The sequence below is a fragment of the Haliotis rubra genome, unplaced genomic scaffold, assembly GCF_003918875.1.
Source record: "Haliotis rubra isolate DU_JTF1 unplaced genomic scaffold, ASM391887v1 Scf739, whole genome shotgun sequence".
Classification (NCBI taxonomy): domain Eukaryota; kingdom Metazoa; phylum Mollusca; class Gastropoda; order Lepetellida; family Haliotidae; genus Haliotis; species Haliotis rubra.
The window spans coordinates 466465-480827 of record NW_025767456.1 but is presented as its reverse complement, the minus strand read 5'-3'; the positions used below and the strand labels follow the sequence as shown (position 1 = coordinate 480827).

Here is a 14363-nt window from a genome sequence, read left to right as displayed (position 1 = left end):
TCATTCATGCACATAGCTGTTAAGTGCTCCATTGGTTGTCGTTTGTATTACAGACTGACGGAAGCCAGATGCGTGAACGTGACTATACAGATAAACAACCAGTAGAAACTTCATTCAAACCCTGAGCACCCTTTGTCATCACAATGTAGGAATGTGGAGACATGCCGGTCACACATAACATATATCGCCATCTTCGAACACATACCACATGCCCATTGGTTAAACTCAGTATGTTATGTACAGTTCACTGTTACTAGTTTCACTGAGATGACAAATTCTGCCTGGTTCAGTTCTCAGATGTGTACATATAAATAAAACTTATACAAGAATTCCGGAATTGTCTCTATTTGTTAATCAGCCATTTACAGCTCACTAGGTATATGCAATACAATACTTCATGATTTTCGGAGGACTATATCATCGATTAATGGAAATATATTTGTTATGGTGGATATGAGAAGTGGACAAGAATTTGTTTGGTCTTTTTGGTCTATTTTGTACAGTTCTTGCCATTTTGTCGAGAATGTTAATATGTATAAATGGTTTGAACAAATTTAACAAGGTAGAATACCTAATGTAATTCTGTCAATGTGAGCAGTAATCATGTAATATCATGTGTTGTGCAATAGATTCCTAACGGCGCACGGAATGTTGAGATTGATGCGGTGACATAGGGGTTAGGTGTGTTTTTGTGTTCACTAAAATTGTAAGTGACATTTTGTAGAAAGTTTTCTAACTGTTTCCCTACCTCTCGTCCAACGTTTCGTCTTTCCAAATAAGTAGTCAGCTCAGTATGCACGTCTTTAAAGCTGGGTCTTTCAGAAGTATGATATTCCCAACACCTCTCCATAATGTCAAATACGACAAAGGGGGCTTGAGATCGTGGGCGGGGGATCGCCATGACGTACCCATGAAGCACCTTGTCTGCCATACGTTCCACTGTATCATCTGCAGAGATGAAAACACTCGATACTCTAAAACCTATTTTGTTAACTTCAATATTACAGGGCTGTAAATATTAATTTTATTTTAAATGAAATTGTTGTCAGCTATCATTTCTTAAATATACAGAGCTATAATCTAGCAGGTGTTTGATGGTATAGTAATGACTTGAGATTACCAGGATATGGAACCATTCCGAGGGTGACGAGTTCCCACAGCAGTATACCATAGGCCCAAACATCCGCCTTTGTGGACCTCACCCCTGAGTTGAGGACCTCGGGGGCTGACCATCTGCTGTAGTTAGCCACTGAAAGGAGAACCATTACACTTACGTTGATGTGTTGATTGCTTAGAGGACTACAAGAAACTGTAACAATTGAGTGAGCGAGTTTAGTTTTACGCCGTACTCAGCAATATTCCAGCTATAAGGCGGTCTGTAAATAATCGAGTCTGGACCAGACAATCCAGTGATTAACAGCATGAGCATCGATCTGCGCATTTGGGAACCGATGACACGTGTGAACCAAGTCAGCGAGCCTGACCACCCGACCCCGTTAGTCGCCTCTTACGACAAGCATGGGTTACTGGAGATCAGTATTCTAACCCGGACCTTCACGGGTATGTCACAATTGGATTGGTTACAATGACACGCAATTAGCCTGGTAACGAATTGGTTCTAAATGATATTCCTGGAGAAATCGCCATTCCCTGATGTCAGCCACTGATGTATAGTGGCGAATAAATAGAGTGAGTAGGTAAAGAATATCATATTGTGTTATCACTGCAGTCAAAATACTTTTGAAATACTAGAATTAATCATGGACATGATATTTTGAAAGTGTCTGCAAATGTCTATTTGTTTTTCATTCTGTTTGTAAACGATCAACAAAAAACACATTAAACCAACATACTTTCATCCGTCTTGTCAGAAGGGATCGTGCCATGGAAGTTGGCCACCTTGAGGGTTCTATTGTCAGTCATCAGCACGTTCTCAGCTCTCAGATCACCATGGATACAGTTCCTCTCCTCTAGGTGAACCATGGCGCTGCTCAGCTGCAATAACATATTCATTCATCAAATGAAAATGAAAGTATAGCCCTACTTCTTTCATTCACCGGACATTACGCTTTTAGAGATATTTGTCCATTGTACATAGCTGCAGGTGTACTGAATGGAAACACAACCGTGTAGGGTCATTAAGTTGGACAGGCTAAGGGTGCTACATAGACAGGTAACGGCGACGGCAACACACACACGCACACACACACCCACGAGAGAGACAGAGACCGAGTGAGAGGGAGAGAGAGAGACAGAGAGAGAGAGATAGGGGGGGTGTCATTCGCGTGTCCCTACTCCCTATTTATTACATTCAACTGTATATATTGCTGCAATCGATTGCCACCAGAGTAACTAATACTTTTTACCAGTGCTTCTGTGGGGTCAGTTTAACATCACCGGAGCTTTCCAAAACAAACTGTCAAAGAATCTCACAGATGTGACATGCCGGGATATAAAATAAATTAAAATTTAATTAATTCAGGAAACAAGTTCCCAAGCTTCAATGTTGGAGTTTGATGGGCTGCACTAGTAATTTGTACTCACTTATTGCTACTGAATTCAGTTGAGCGTCTTCGGTTTGAATGTTGAGCATTTTTGGATGGATGAAAGGGAAGGATACGCCAGAATTGTAACATAAACTCATATCCATCTTTTCGGTGAGTAACTGACTTAGTATTACTCTGTGACGCCACTGTGCATGCCACTGTAGAGGCACCCATAGGAATTCACAGGTAGAATTCATCCCATTAAGCAGCTTATGCTTGTCGTATAACCCGTGAAAATCCGGGTTAGAACTGGTCTTCAGCAACCCATGCCTGCCGTAAGAGCCGTAATACTGTTGGGATATTGCTAAAACTAAACTAACATAAGAGGAGACTAACGGCATCTAGGGGTCTGGTACGTTGACTTGGCTGACACATTCCATCGTATCCCAATTGCGTAGATCGATGCTCATGGTAGTGGTCACTGGATTGCCTGGTCTAAATCTTGTCGTATAAGTCGACCAGAAAGGATGTAATGAATTCAGTCACAGCCGGTGTTCAGCACCTAAGGGACGCAACTCCGTAAACCTTATTTCCGCTATATGCATTTTAGCTGCGAGTATGGGACCAACTTCTATGGCTCTGAAATTCGAGATGATATATGTCTTCCCTTTGGCATGCCACAAATACATATACCTGCGTTTGAATACAATTGTCTCCCTGGTCCGAAATGATATATTAAAACAATTCCAACCCTTGCTTACAACAATTTGTCATGTCTCTAGCCCTTCTAGTAAACTGTCTTGCGGGATTTACAATAGTATAAAACGTCCATGACCGTATCACATGATCCTGTCCTCCCACAATGACCCAGTTTGTCCAGCGAGATAACTGGAGCATTATTCACAGTGGCTCGACTTCTAACTCAGCCAGTCACTCTGATAACACGCACACTATATCTGTTACCTGAATTGTCATGTCAAGTATCATTGAAGCGCCGACCTCCTTCTCTTGCATACCCCGGATGTGATTGAGCAGGTTCTCAGTGACGGACTCAGTGACGATCCATGGAGGGTCAGGCTGCATGCTTACACCAATCAGCTGTACAATATGGTCGTGTTTAATATCACGAAGCTGGTTAGCCTCCCAAAGTAGCCTCAGACTATTTTCTGTATGGTGGGGGATTTTCACTGACACCGCTAGGTTGAGAAACAGTCCTGAAACACGTTCAATCGGTATTGCACTGTACAAACTGTAAAATATTTAGTATTTCATTGACACATATGAATGCCTAACAATTCAATTTTTCACATCAGACCTTCAGCGTTCCCAATGATGGCATGAACACATAAACCTGGACTTTGATCAGTAATATGTTTATATCATGTAAGCTCACGTCGAGTAAACCAGTATTTGATCTGTCAGTTTCAGGCAAATATTTTCTAATACTAGGAACAGCAAACAGTTAAGATCGCTTTGATTTTTTTTACGATCACACATAGAAGTCACAGAGAAGTACTGTTACTACTTTTGACGCTACTCTGTATCCGTGCATAGGTCCTGATGACCTAACTTCCCTAGCCAATGAACGCTGTTGACATAAAGGAGACTCAGGTCTCACCTGACCACAGCCTCCCCGAGGGTACCTGACACACCTCCTTTTGCCTCCTGAGCTGGTCTGTCGAGATGTTCAGTTCCTTCAACTGGCACTTGAGACTTTCTTGGAGGCGTACCGTGTCACTAGGTAGAGCTGAGGCCCCCTGGTCTGGAGAACAACACACAACATGCATACACACATGTACAGACAAAAGCATGGTTATTACCATTGTACGCAATCTAGGAAGACACTACCTAACACTGAATATCCTTACACCGTTGTCTACTGTCACTATGTTATAACCTGCAGAAAACCTGCATGGTTCTCATGGTATTCTTCTGGTGTCAAACCGTGGTTAACTACTCTTTAATGTTGCACCTTTGCTTGTTTCCTATAGTAGAGAGATGCCTCTCAAAACCATGGCCCTCATTTTTTTAATACAAGTATTCAACACATAATGTGAGTGCTATTCAGCGCTGATGGTGACACTTGTGAACTGTATTTTGGTGAGACAGGTATTTACAATGATTTAACATGGAACACGGATCTGTTGTGTAACTGCTGTATGTACAATGATGGATATTAGAGAGTAGATTCCTTCGTCATACTTTTCGCCCCTAATTTGACAATATGAAAGTCCCAAAGGTCTCATCCGTTTTTATGAAGAATAACCGGTTCTAGTATAGCACTCGGATAAAGGCACTAAAACGTTTCGCCCACCTTGTTCAGGCGCTTCCTCATCCCTGCAGACCAACATTTCGGCAATGTGACCCTGATCTGATCTTCTGAGAGCATCTTGCAGAAGGGAAAGTGACTTTTTGCCAAACACCGTCATGATGTCCACCAGTCGGTTGATTTTATCCGGCCTGGGTTTGGGCTGCAGCACATACTGGACAAGATCATTTGTGAGGAAGCCACTGTCCCTCAGATAGGTCAGCAGCAGAGGAACCATCACATGCTCGGCCAGGTACGAGTAGTTCTGCTCTAGAATCCGTCGATGTTGCACTGGCATTGGCTCCACTATAACGAAAAGAGCCAGTAACTGTATGTGTGTGTACACATGTATGTATGGCAGACAACAATGCTAATATCAAACACTTGAGAGTTATTCAGAGCTAATACTGATCATGCTTTGGGAAATGACTTCACATGGAGTAGGTAATTGTTGCATGACTATTGCATGATGGATATATTGCATGAAACTAATATGCGTCGTCTTGCCTTTTAAGGGGTTGTGAATGCCACAGTTCTGACAGGCATCTATGAGCTGTTCTAGCAGAGCAGGTGAACCTCTAGCCTGACACTCCCTGTTCCACTGGTGTATTACCCCCCAGAACAGGCTCCGATTGGTTGCGCTATTACCCTGTAGAATCCTCATGTCCGACACGTCAAGATATCTCGCCAGGTCTGCCACACGGACGTCTGGAAAGGCGGAATTTTAATTTCAGTAAATTGTACAATTGTTTCAAAAGTCTTAGGATGTTAATTGATCGGTGGAGATTAACGTTACTTTACCAATAATCCTATTTCTTGATCCTTAACAGGGTATAGGATTGGTTGGATTGACAGTGGTTGAAAGAGTTCGCTAGTAACACTGATGCATGGACGTTGTTCGATTAAGACCATGGGTATAAAGTTCATTTCTCGTGTCCCTCAGTCCTCACTCACTGCTGACGCAGAGCTCATTGTGACACAGAAATGATAACTTCTTGTACCTCGGACACATTTAGTGTCAGCAAACCAAAGAAATCGATCAAGGGAAACCATGGATCAATTCTACGCAGAGACATAATAGTGTATTATACAACTTGGCACCCACAGTCCGACTGCTTTGGGTTCAATAAATTAGGTGGATCATATCGTAGCATAAAAAATGAACGTTGTTATCAAATATCATCGTCCGTACGTATGATATCCTCCAGTTTCATACAAAAAGCTTGGATGTGAGGAGGCAGGGGGGTTGTTCTGAGATCAGAATTCCGAGTGTTGACACGCCAGAGATCTTTAACACACGCCATCAGTTGGGACATATCGTCAGAAAGTTGCTGGTCTCTGAGTTCAACATCTCTAAGATGCGTTTCGACATTCCTCAGCATCTGTGCGTGTGAAGATTAACATTATGTGATGTGAGAACATTCACATGTAGACTAGACATTCGTTTATGTCAATACCTATAACCATTGCCCTCACCCCTGTGACAGATGACTGAATTAGGCAAGTTACTCCTGAATTAATTTATTAACTTTAACATAAAATGTTGGTTATACTTCAGCATTTTCTTGTTTGGAACAACGGTGGTCTGTTCATTCAGGACACTATGTATCGTCCTAATAATTAGATGATCGTTCCTCTGCAACAGTTTTGTATCAGCTTAGTGTTGTATCACAAGCTTTTAAGGATTGTGGCTTTCAGTTATGACGTCCGAACATTGTGAGGCTTTGATTTCCACTGTCACAGACACAAGCAGGCACACTCCCTAACATCCCTGAATTGTGTAATTGCGGGGAAAGGTCAAGTTACCTCTCTTGACAGACATGTCTCCAAATTGTCCCTCTGTCGCAAGATGTCCATTGACTTTGTATAGCCAGAGTTGCATGACGACAGCTCACTGAAGTCTGAGGTTGTCCCCGATGTGAAAGTGAAAGCAGGCACACTGGTGGAGCTGCTGGTGCGAGAGAACAGCTGAAGCGGAGAAATACAGTGACGTGGACCTGTACACCAACTGAATCAGCTGTCTTATGGTTTGAATGTTGTATAAATGCAAATACAGTATCGCAAACTTCTGAGGCTTTGTTTTTAGTGTGAGGATTTGAATATTACCACATATCTGATTGTAAAGGAAAGACCCATTCTAGAAATTACCCTGCGGACAGCTGGTGTTGATGTGCAATTCGGGTCCTCCTGAGAGAAGATGTCACCGACACTCTGCGATCGAGATGTTACACAGTCCTTCAGTTCCAGTACTGTCTTTTTCAGCTCATCCTGGCTCTGCTTAATGTTTTCCTGCCCCTCGCTTTGTTTCCTCATCTCTTCCTGGAGATCATGCATTTTTCTGGAGATATCACTCTCCTGCAACCAATTGCATCATTATCTTACAAAGATTGAGTAGCCTGTGATCTAACGCTGCTCTTTAGATTTGCGGTGATACATAAACTGGACAGAGGAATACGTTGCCTTCACGACTAGGGGTTAAGGTAATCGTAAATATGCTGTTATATAACAGCTGTAATCACAGGCTTCGCTACAAGAATCAGCTAATTGAGAAATGAAATCGTGAGGATAAATTCCTGTGTCAAAGTAAATTATCGATATCTCCGAACTGAACTGAGCAAGCCATAAGAGGGAATGGTTTTGACAACTTACAGAGGTGGTTCTGTGTCGGGGCCTGCTGCAGTCATCTTTCTGGCAGACACTGTCCTTGAATGCAGATGACACTGCCTGACTGATTATGCTGTGACAGTTACGTATGCCATTGAATTTCTGGCTCCCTGACTGAAAGATGTACAAGTATGGAATTTTATTTGTAGAATAAATATGGACAACCGAACTCTTTACAAAATCATCTTTATTGTGACGCATTTGCCAATGTAGGTCTAGAATGCGCAATTTAAGGTAGGTCTTCAACAATATAATGAACAAAGCGATGATAGTGACGATTACGGAACAGGAGTCAAGGACAACAATCAAATTAAACTGAAATCAACGGTAAAACGAATAAGAAGAAGACGAACAATAACGTAAGAGATGAACGACAACAATAACAATACTATTAACTATTTCGTACCATTAATATCAGTAAGACAAACACGATATTAATACACACTTTTTGTACACGTGAAACAGGACCAATTCCGCGTATAAAAGTACTATGTGGCACTCACCCTTTCCCTGGTACTGCCCCTGTCCACATGGTGGTCAGATGTTTTTCTGTGCTCTGGATAACTGGACGTGACGCCATGACCCGACTTGTTCCGTGTCGTCATATTTCAACTGCGGAAATATATATTTTAGCTTCGACTAACCTGTGATAGAATATTTTTATTTACCATTACAAAATATTGATTAATAGAACCATATTTGTGTAGGTACGCTTGCTGCAGTCACTGAATGCTTTAGAATGATAACACTCCTCTTAACATAACTGATGTTGTCTACTAGTCGTGTACCTTCACCATGGTGATAACACTCCACTTAACATAACTGATGTTGTATACTAGTCGTGTACCTTCAGCATGTCATGGTGATAACACTCCACTTAACATAACTGATGTGTATGTTGTCGTACCTTCAGTCGTGGTGATAACACTCCACTTTACCCAACTGATGTTGTATACTAGTCGTGTACCTTCAGCATGTCATGGTGATAACACTCCACTTTAACATAACTGATGTTGTATACTAGTCGTGTACCTTCAGCATGTCATGGTGATAACACTCCACTTTAACATAACTGATGTTGTATACTAGTCGTGTACCTTCAGCATGTCATGGTGATAACACTCCACTTTAACCCAACTGATGTTGTATACTAGTCGTGTACCTTCAGCATGTCATGATGTGATAACGTGTGCCACTCCACTTAACATAACTGATGTTGTATACTAGTCGTGTACCTTCAGCATGTCATGGTGATAACACTCCACTTAACATAACTGATGTTGTATACTAGTCGTGTACCTTCAGCATGTCATGGTGATAACACTCCACTTAACATAACTGATGTTGTATACTAGTCGTGTACCTTCAGCATGTCATGGTGATAACCTCCACTTTACCCAACTGATGTTGTATACTAGTCGTGTACCTTCAGCATGTCATGGTGATAACACTCCACTTTAACATAACTGATGTTGTATACTAGTCGTGTACCTTCAGCATGTTGTATGGTGATAACACTCCATAACTTTAAACCAACTGATGTTGTATACTAGTCGTGTACCTTCAGCATGTCATGGTGATAACACTCCACTTTACCATAACTGATGTTGTATACTAGTCGTGTACCTTCAGCATGTCATGGTGATAACACTCCACTTAACATAACTGATGTTGTACTACTAGTCGTGTACCTTCAGCATGTCATGGTGATAACCTCCACTTTACCCAACTGATGTTGTATACTAGTCGTGTACCTTCAGCATGTCATGGTGATAACACTCCACTTTACCCAACTGATGTTGTATACTAGTCGTGTACCTTCAGCATGTCATGGTGATAACACTCCACTTTACCCAACTGATGTTGTATACTAGTCGTGTACCTTCAGCATGTCATGGTGATAACACTCCACTTTACCCAACTGATGTTGTATACTAGTCGTGTACCTTCAGCATGTCATGGTGATAACACTCCACTTTACCCAACTGATGTTGTATACTAGTCGTGTACCTTCAGCATGTCATGGTGATAACACTCCACTTTACCCAACTGATGTTGTATACTAGTCGTGTACCTTCAGCATGTCATGGTGATAACACTCCACTTTACCCAACTGATGTTGTATACTAGTCGTGTACCTTCAGCATGTCATGGTGATAACACTCCACTTTGTCATGGTGATAACACTCCACTTTTACCAACTGATGTTGTATACTAACTGATGTTGTATAACTAGTCTAGTCGTGTACCTTCAGCATGTCATGGTGATAACACTCCACTTTACCCAACTGATGTTGTATACTAGTCGTGTACCTTCAGCATGTCATGGTGATAACACTCCACTTTACCCAACTGATGTTGTATACTAGTCGTGTACCTTCAGCATGTCATGGTGATAACACTCCACTTTACCCTAACTGATGTTGTACTACTATGTCGTCGTACCTTCAGCATGTCATGGTGATAACACTCCACTTTACCCAACTGATGTTGTATACTAGTCGTGTACCTTCAGCATGTCATGGTGATAACACTCCACTTTACCCAACTGATGTTGTATACTAGTCGTGTACCTTCAGCATGTCATGGTGATAACACTCCACTTTACCCAACTGATGTTGTATACTAGTCGTGTACCTTCAGCATGTCATGGTGATAACACTCCACTTTACCCAACTGATGTTGTATACTAGTCGTGTACCTTCAGCATGTCATGGTGATAACACTCCACTTTACCCAACTGATGTTGTATACTAGTCGTGTACCTTCAGCATGTCATGGTGATAACACTCCACTTTACCCAACTGATGTTGTATACTAGTCGTGTACCTTCAGCATGTCATGGTGATAACACTCCACTTTACCCAACTGATGTTGTATACTAGTCGTGTACCTTCAGCATGTCATGGTGATAACACTCCACTTTACCCAACTGATGTTGTATACTAGTCGTGTACCTTCAGCATGTCATGGTGATAACACTCCACTTTACCCAACTGATGTTGTATACTAGTCGTGTACCTTCAGCATGTCATGGTGATAACAACTGATGTTGTATCCACTTTACCCAACTGATGTTGTATACTAGTCGTGTACCTTCAGCATGTCATGGTGATAACACTCCACTTTACCCAACTGATGTTGTATACTAGTCGTGTACCTTCAGCATGTCATGGTGATAACACTCCACTTTACCCAACTGATGTTGTATACTAGTCGTGTACCTTCAGCATGTCATGGTGATAACACTCCACTTTACCCAACTGATGTTGTATACTAGTCGTGTACCTTCAGCATGTCATGGTGATAACACTCCACTTTACCCAACTGATGTTGTATACTAGTCGTGTACCTTCAGCATGTCATGGTGATAACACTCCACTTTACCCAACTGATGTTGTATACTAGTCGTGTACCTTCAGCATGTCATGGTGATAACACTCCACTTTACCCAACTGATGTTGTATACTAGTCGTGTACCTTCAGCATGTCATGGTGATAACACTCCACTTTACCCAACTGATGTTGTATACTAGTCGTGTACCTTCAGCATGTCATGGTGATAACACTCCACTTTACCCAACTGATGTTGTATACTAGTCGTGTACCTTCAGCATGTCATGGTGATAACACTCCACTTTACCCAACTGATGTTGTATACTAGTCGTGTACCTTCAGCATGTCATGGTGATAACACTCCACTTTACCGAACTGATGTTGTATACTAGTCGTGTACCTTCAGCATGTCATGGTGATAACACTCCACTTTACGCAACTGATGTTGTATACTAGTCGTGTACCTTCAGCATGTTATGGTGATAACACTCCACTTTACCCAACTGATGGTGTATACTAGTCGTGTACCTTCAGCATGTTATGGTGATAACACTCCACTTTACCCAACTGATGTTGTATACTAGTCGTGTACCTTCAGCATGTAATGGTGATAACTCCACTCCACTTTAACCCAACTGATGTCATGGTGTATACTAGTCGTGTCGTACCTTCAGCATGTCATGGTGATAACACTCCACTTTACCCAACTGATGTTGTATACTAGTCGTGTACCTTCAGCATGTAATGGTGATAACACTCCACTTTACCCAACTGATGTTGTATACTAGTCGTGTACCTTCAGCATGTCATGGTGATAACACTCCACTTTACCCAACTGATGTTGTATACTAGTCGTGTACCTTCAGCATGTCATGGTGATAACACTCCACTTTACCCAACTGATGTTGTATACTAGTCGTGTACCTTCAGCATGTCATGGTGATAACACTCCACTTTACCCAACTGATGTTGTATAATAGTCGTGTACCTTCAGCATATCATGGTGATAACACTCCACTTTACCCAACTGATGTTGTATACTAGTCGTGTACCTTCAGCATGTCATGTTGATAACACTCCACTTTATCCAACTGATCTTGTATACTAGTCGTGTACCTTCAGCATGTCATTGTAATAAAACTCACTTTACCCTACTGATGATGTATATTAGTCGTGTACCTTCAGCATGTCATGGTGATAACACTCCACTTTACCCAACTGATGTTGTATACTAGTCGTGTACCTTCAGCATGTCATGGTGATAACCTCCACTTTACCCAACTGATGTTGTATACTAGTCGTGTACCTTCAGCATGTCATGGTGATAACACTCCACTTTACCCAACTGATGTTGTATACTAGTCGTGTTGCCTTCAGCATGTCAAATGGTTCATAACAGAGAACTGTTTATAACACATTTTGCATCACATATTATTGAATAAATGGACATTAATAGTGGAAGGGTCCCAAAAATAATACAAAATGCATTGAAGCCTGGACCACGAGTTTTTCAAACCGTAATATAGAAATCTATCTTGAATCTTGTATTTATTGACGGAACAAAATGTTTCTTATGTACTTTAAAGTATGTAATCAGGTGTTGAAATTTGTGTGAAAACTGTTTTCCTTCACTTGTGTGAAATATGATTTGCCTCACTCTTATATATGTTCTGTAGAAACGAGCTTACATGAACTGTCAAAAGAGAATGTAAGGTGGAATGTTCGTGTGACAAGAATTTGAAGATATGATGTTATTTGCTGAGTGCATTGCTCTTATCGATTATACTGTTGATGGTTGGCAGAAACATTTGTATTGAAATCATTGCTTGTAAATGAGGCCTCGCTGGTAATTTACATAACTAAAAGCGGCAAACACTTTCCATATTCCTAAGACATCTCTGCCGAAAGCAGAGTTGATTCTACGATTCCCACTATGACCATTCACCATCGATGAGTGACGACACCGGGTGTTCGTGCAAATGTTAGCGGATCCTGCCCTTCCGATGGTAGATCCGTCACAAACCCATGTAAAGGAAAGGCAATTGTTCACATGAAAATAAACATATGGTACAGGTCAAAATAGGGAATCTCATCTCATACTGTTTTTCTGATCTGTGAAATGTGGAATATGCTCTACATGTCTACCATAAAAGTTTCAAAAGATTTACTGGGGCCTTACTATAGCCTTGTTAAAAAAACTCAAAATGCCACCTCGTTTGACTGTAAAACTGCACATATTTGTGTACGGTTCTCAAAGTTTGGCAATGACGTTTTATGGCGTCGCTGAAAAAGCACATGCGTTATGGGTAAAAGTGACTTTGGGTATTTTGGAGTGGAATGATTCTATATCCATTGTGTTTTGGTCGCGTTAGAGCATTTAAACAGCAGGCATATGCCTTTATTACTGTTATAAACTGTTCAAGAAACTTGATGCAAATGGTGAATAATAATGCTTTTCAAAAGTTGAGTACGTTTTTCGATGGTGGGTTTACTCACGTGTGCAGAGGTCAAAGTATTGAAAAGGGATTAAAATGTATTAATATGTTCATTTAAGTAAAGAACTAAAAAACATGTACTTCTAAATGTATTTCAAATTGATCTTCTTAGGTGTCTGAAGTAATATGGCACTCACTAATCAGATAAATCACTTTAAGGGCATTTGTCAAATGAGGACATTAACTCTACTATTGATACTACCAAGGCGCTTTACGGATATTCATACACCAAATGAAACTGAACATTAATTCCATGTATTGTGTGTGAACGATACTCACGTTTAAGAATGAAACTGAATATATATATTAGCAATGGAAATGTATCACATTCTCATAACATTGAAATGTTCGCAATGCCTTTCTCTACTATAGTTTCGGTTGTCTATCCATCACCTTGCCAGTTATCATCCATCCATCCATCATTCTTTCTAACGTTACAATATAGGTAAATCTGCAGTTTGCAGTGAATGCATTTAATTGTTAAGTGGGCAAATATCAATAGTGATCAAGTTGAACACTTCTACTCATTTACACTTACCGGGTTGGGAAGCCACCAAATACTCCAGTTATTACTTTCCGATATCGATCACCTCATTTCATGACGAGGTACAGGGTTTACGTTGCCTAAGCTGACATGTAAAGTCATAACTTCACGCCAATAATATTTGTTAACGTCACTGTTAGCTGAGGTAAAGCCTCTAGCTGCGACCTTGATATTATGCATATCCTTTCCCGAGTTTACACGTGGTTGTCAGAGAATCTGCCCTCCCAGGCTGGGTATACTGTCGCCCACTTACAAACAGGATATGACTCATCGTGTCTTTGTAGTTGTGACCGTCTAAAAACTATGTACCTTGATATTACAGTTCACCGGTTCACATAGGATTGAATGGTCGTACAAAAGCTCTTACTACAAACACACTTCGTGGGTTTCGAAACGGGAAGTATGTCAAAGTTTAGTCAACGCCATAAATGTTAACAAACACAAAATATTAACATGATCGTTAATAGTGTGAAATTATAGCAACACTTACCGGAGTAATTGTATAAATATAATCATTACATGGGGCGGAT

General features: G+C 41.0%; 1 protein-coding gene across 1 annotated transcript; it reads right to left on the bottom strand.

Moving 5' to 3' along the window:
• Window positions 1-601: 601 nt before the first annotated feature.
• Window positions 602-13932, bottom strand: LOC124259814. The gene is made up of 13 exons (XM_046694017.1): window positions 13828-13932; window positions 7962-8070; window positions 7444-7572; window positions 6943-7149; window positions 6601-6762; window positions 5987-6176; window positions 5302-5502; window positions 4801-5100; window positions 4105-4248; window positions 3450-3700; window positions 1854-1995; window positions 1121-1249; window positions 602-948 (listed from the first exon to the last, which is right to left on the bottom strand). The coding sequence occupies exons 2-13, from the start codon at window positions 8061-8063 to the stop codon at window positions 602-604; spliced, it is 2304 nt and encodes a 767-aa protein (XP_046549973.1). The 5' UTR covers window positions 8064-8070; window positions 13828-13932.
• Between the last annotated feature and the right edge of the window lie 431 nt (window positions 13933-14363).

Bases quoted from the DNA above. Each gene is read 5' to 3' on its own strand.
- LOC124259814 (XM_046694017.1), bottom strand. From the start codon at position 8,063: ATGACGACACGGAACAAGTCGGGTCATGGCGTCACGTCCAGTTATCCA. The intron at 7,150-7,443 runs GTAAGTTGTCAA...AATTGGTTGCAG, and splicing joins CCCGACACAGAACCACCTCT to GAGAGTGATATCTCCAGAAA. The intron at 6,763-6,942 runs GTAATTTCTAGA...TCTCCGCTTCAG, and splicing joins CAACACCAGCTGTCCGCAGG to CTGTTCTCTCGCACCAGCAG.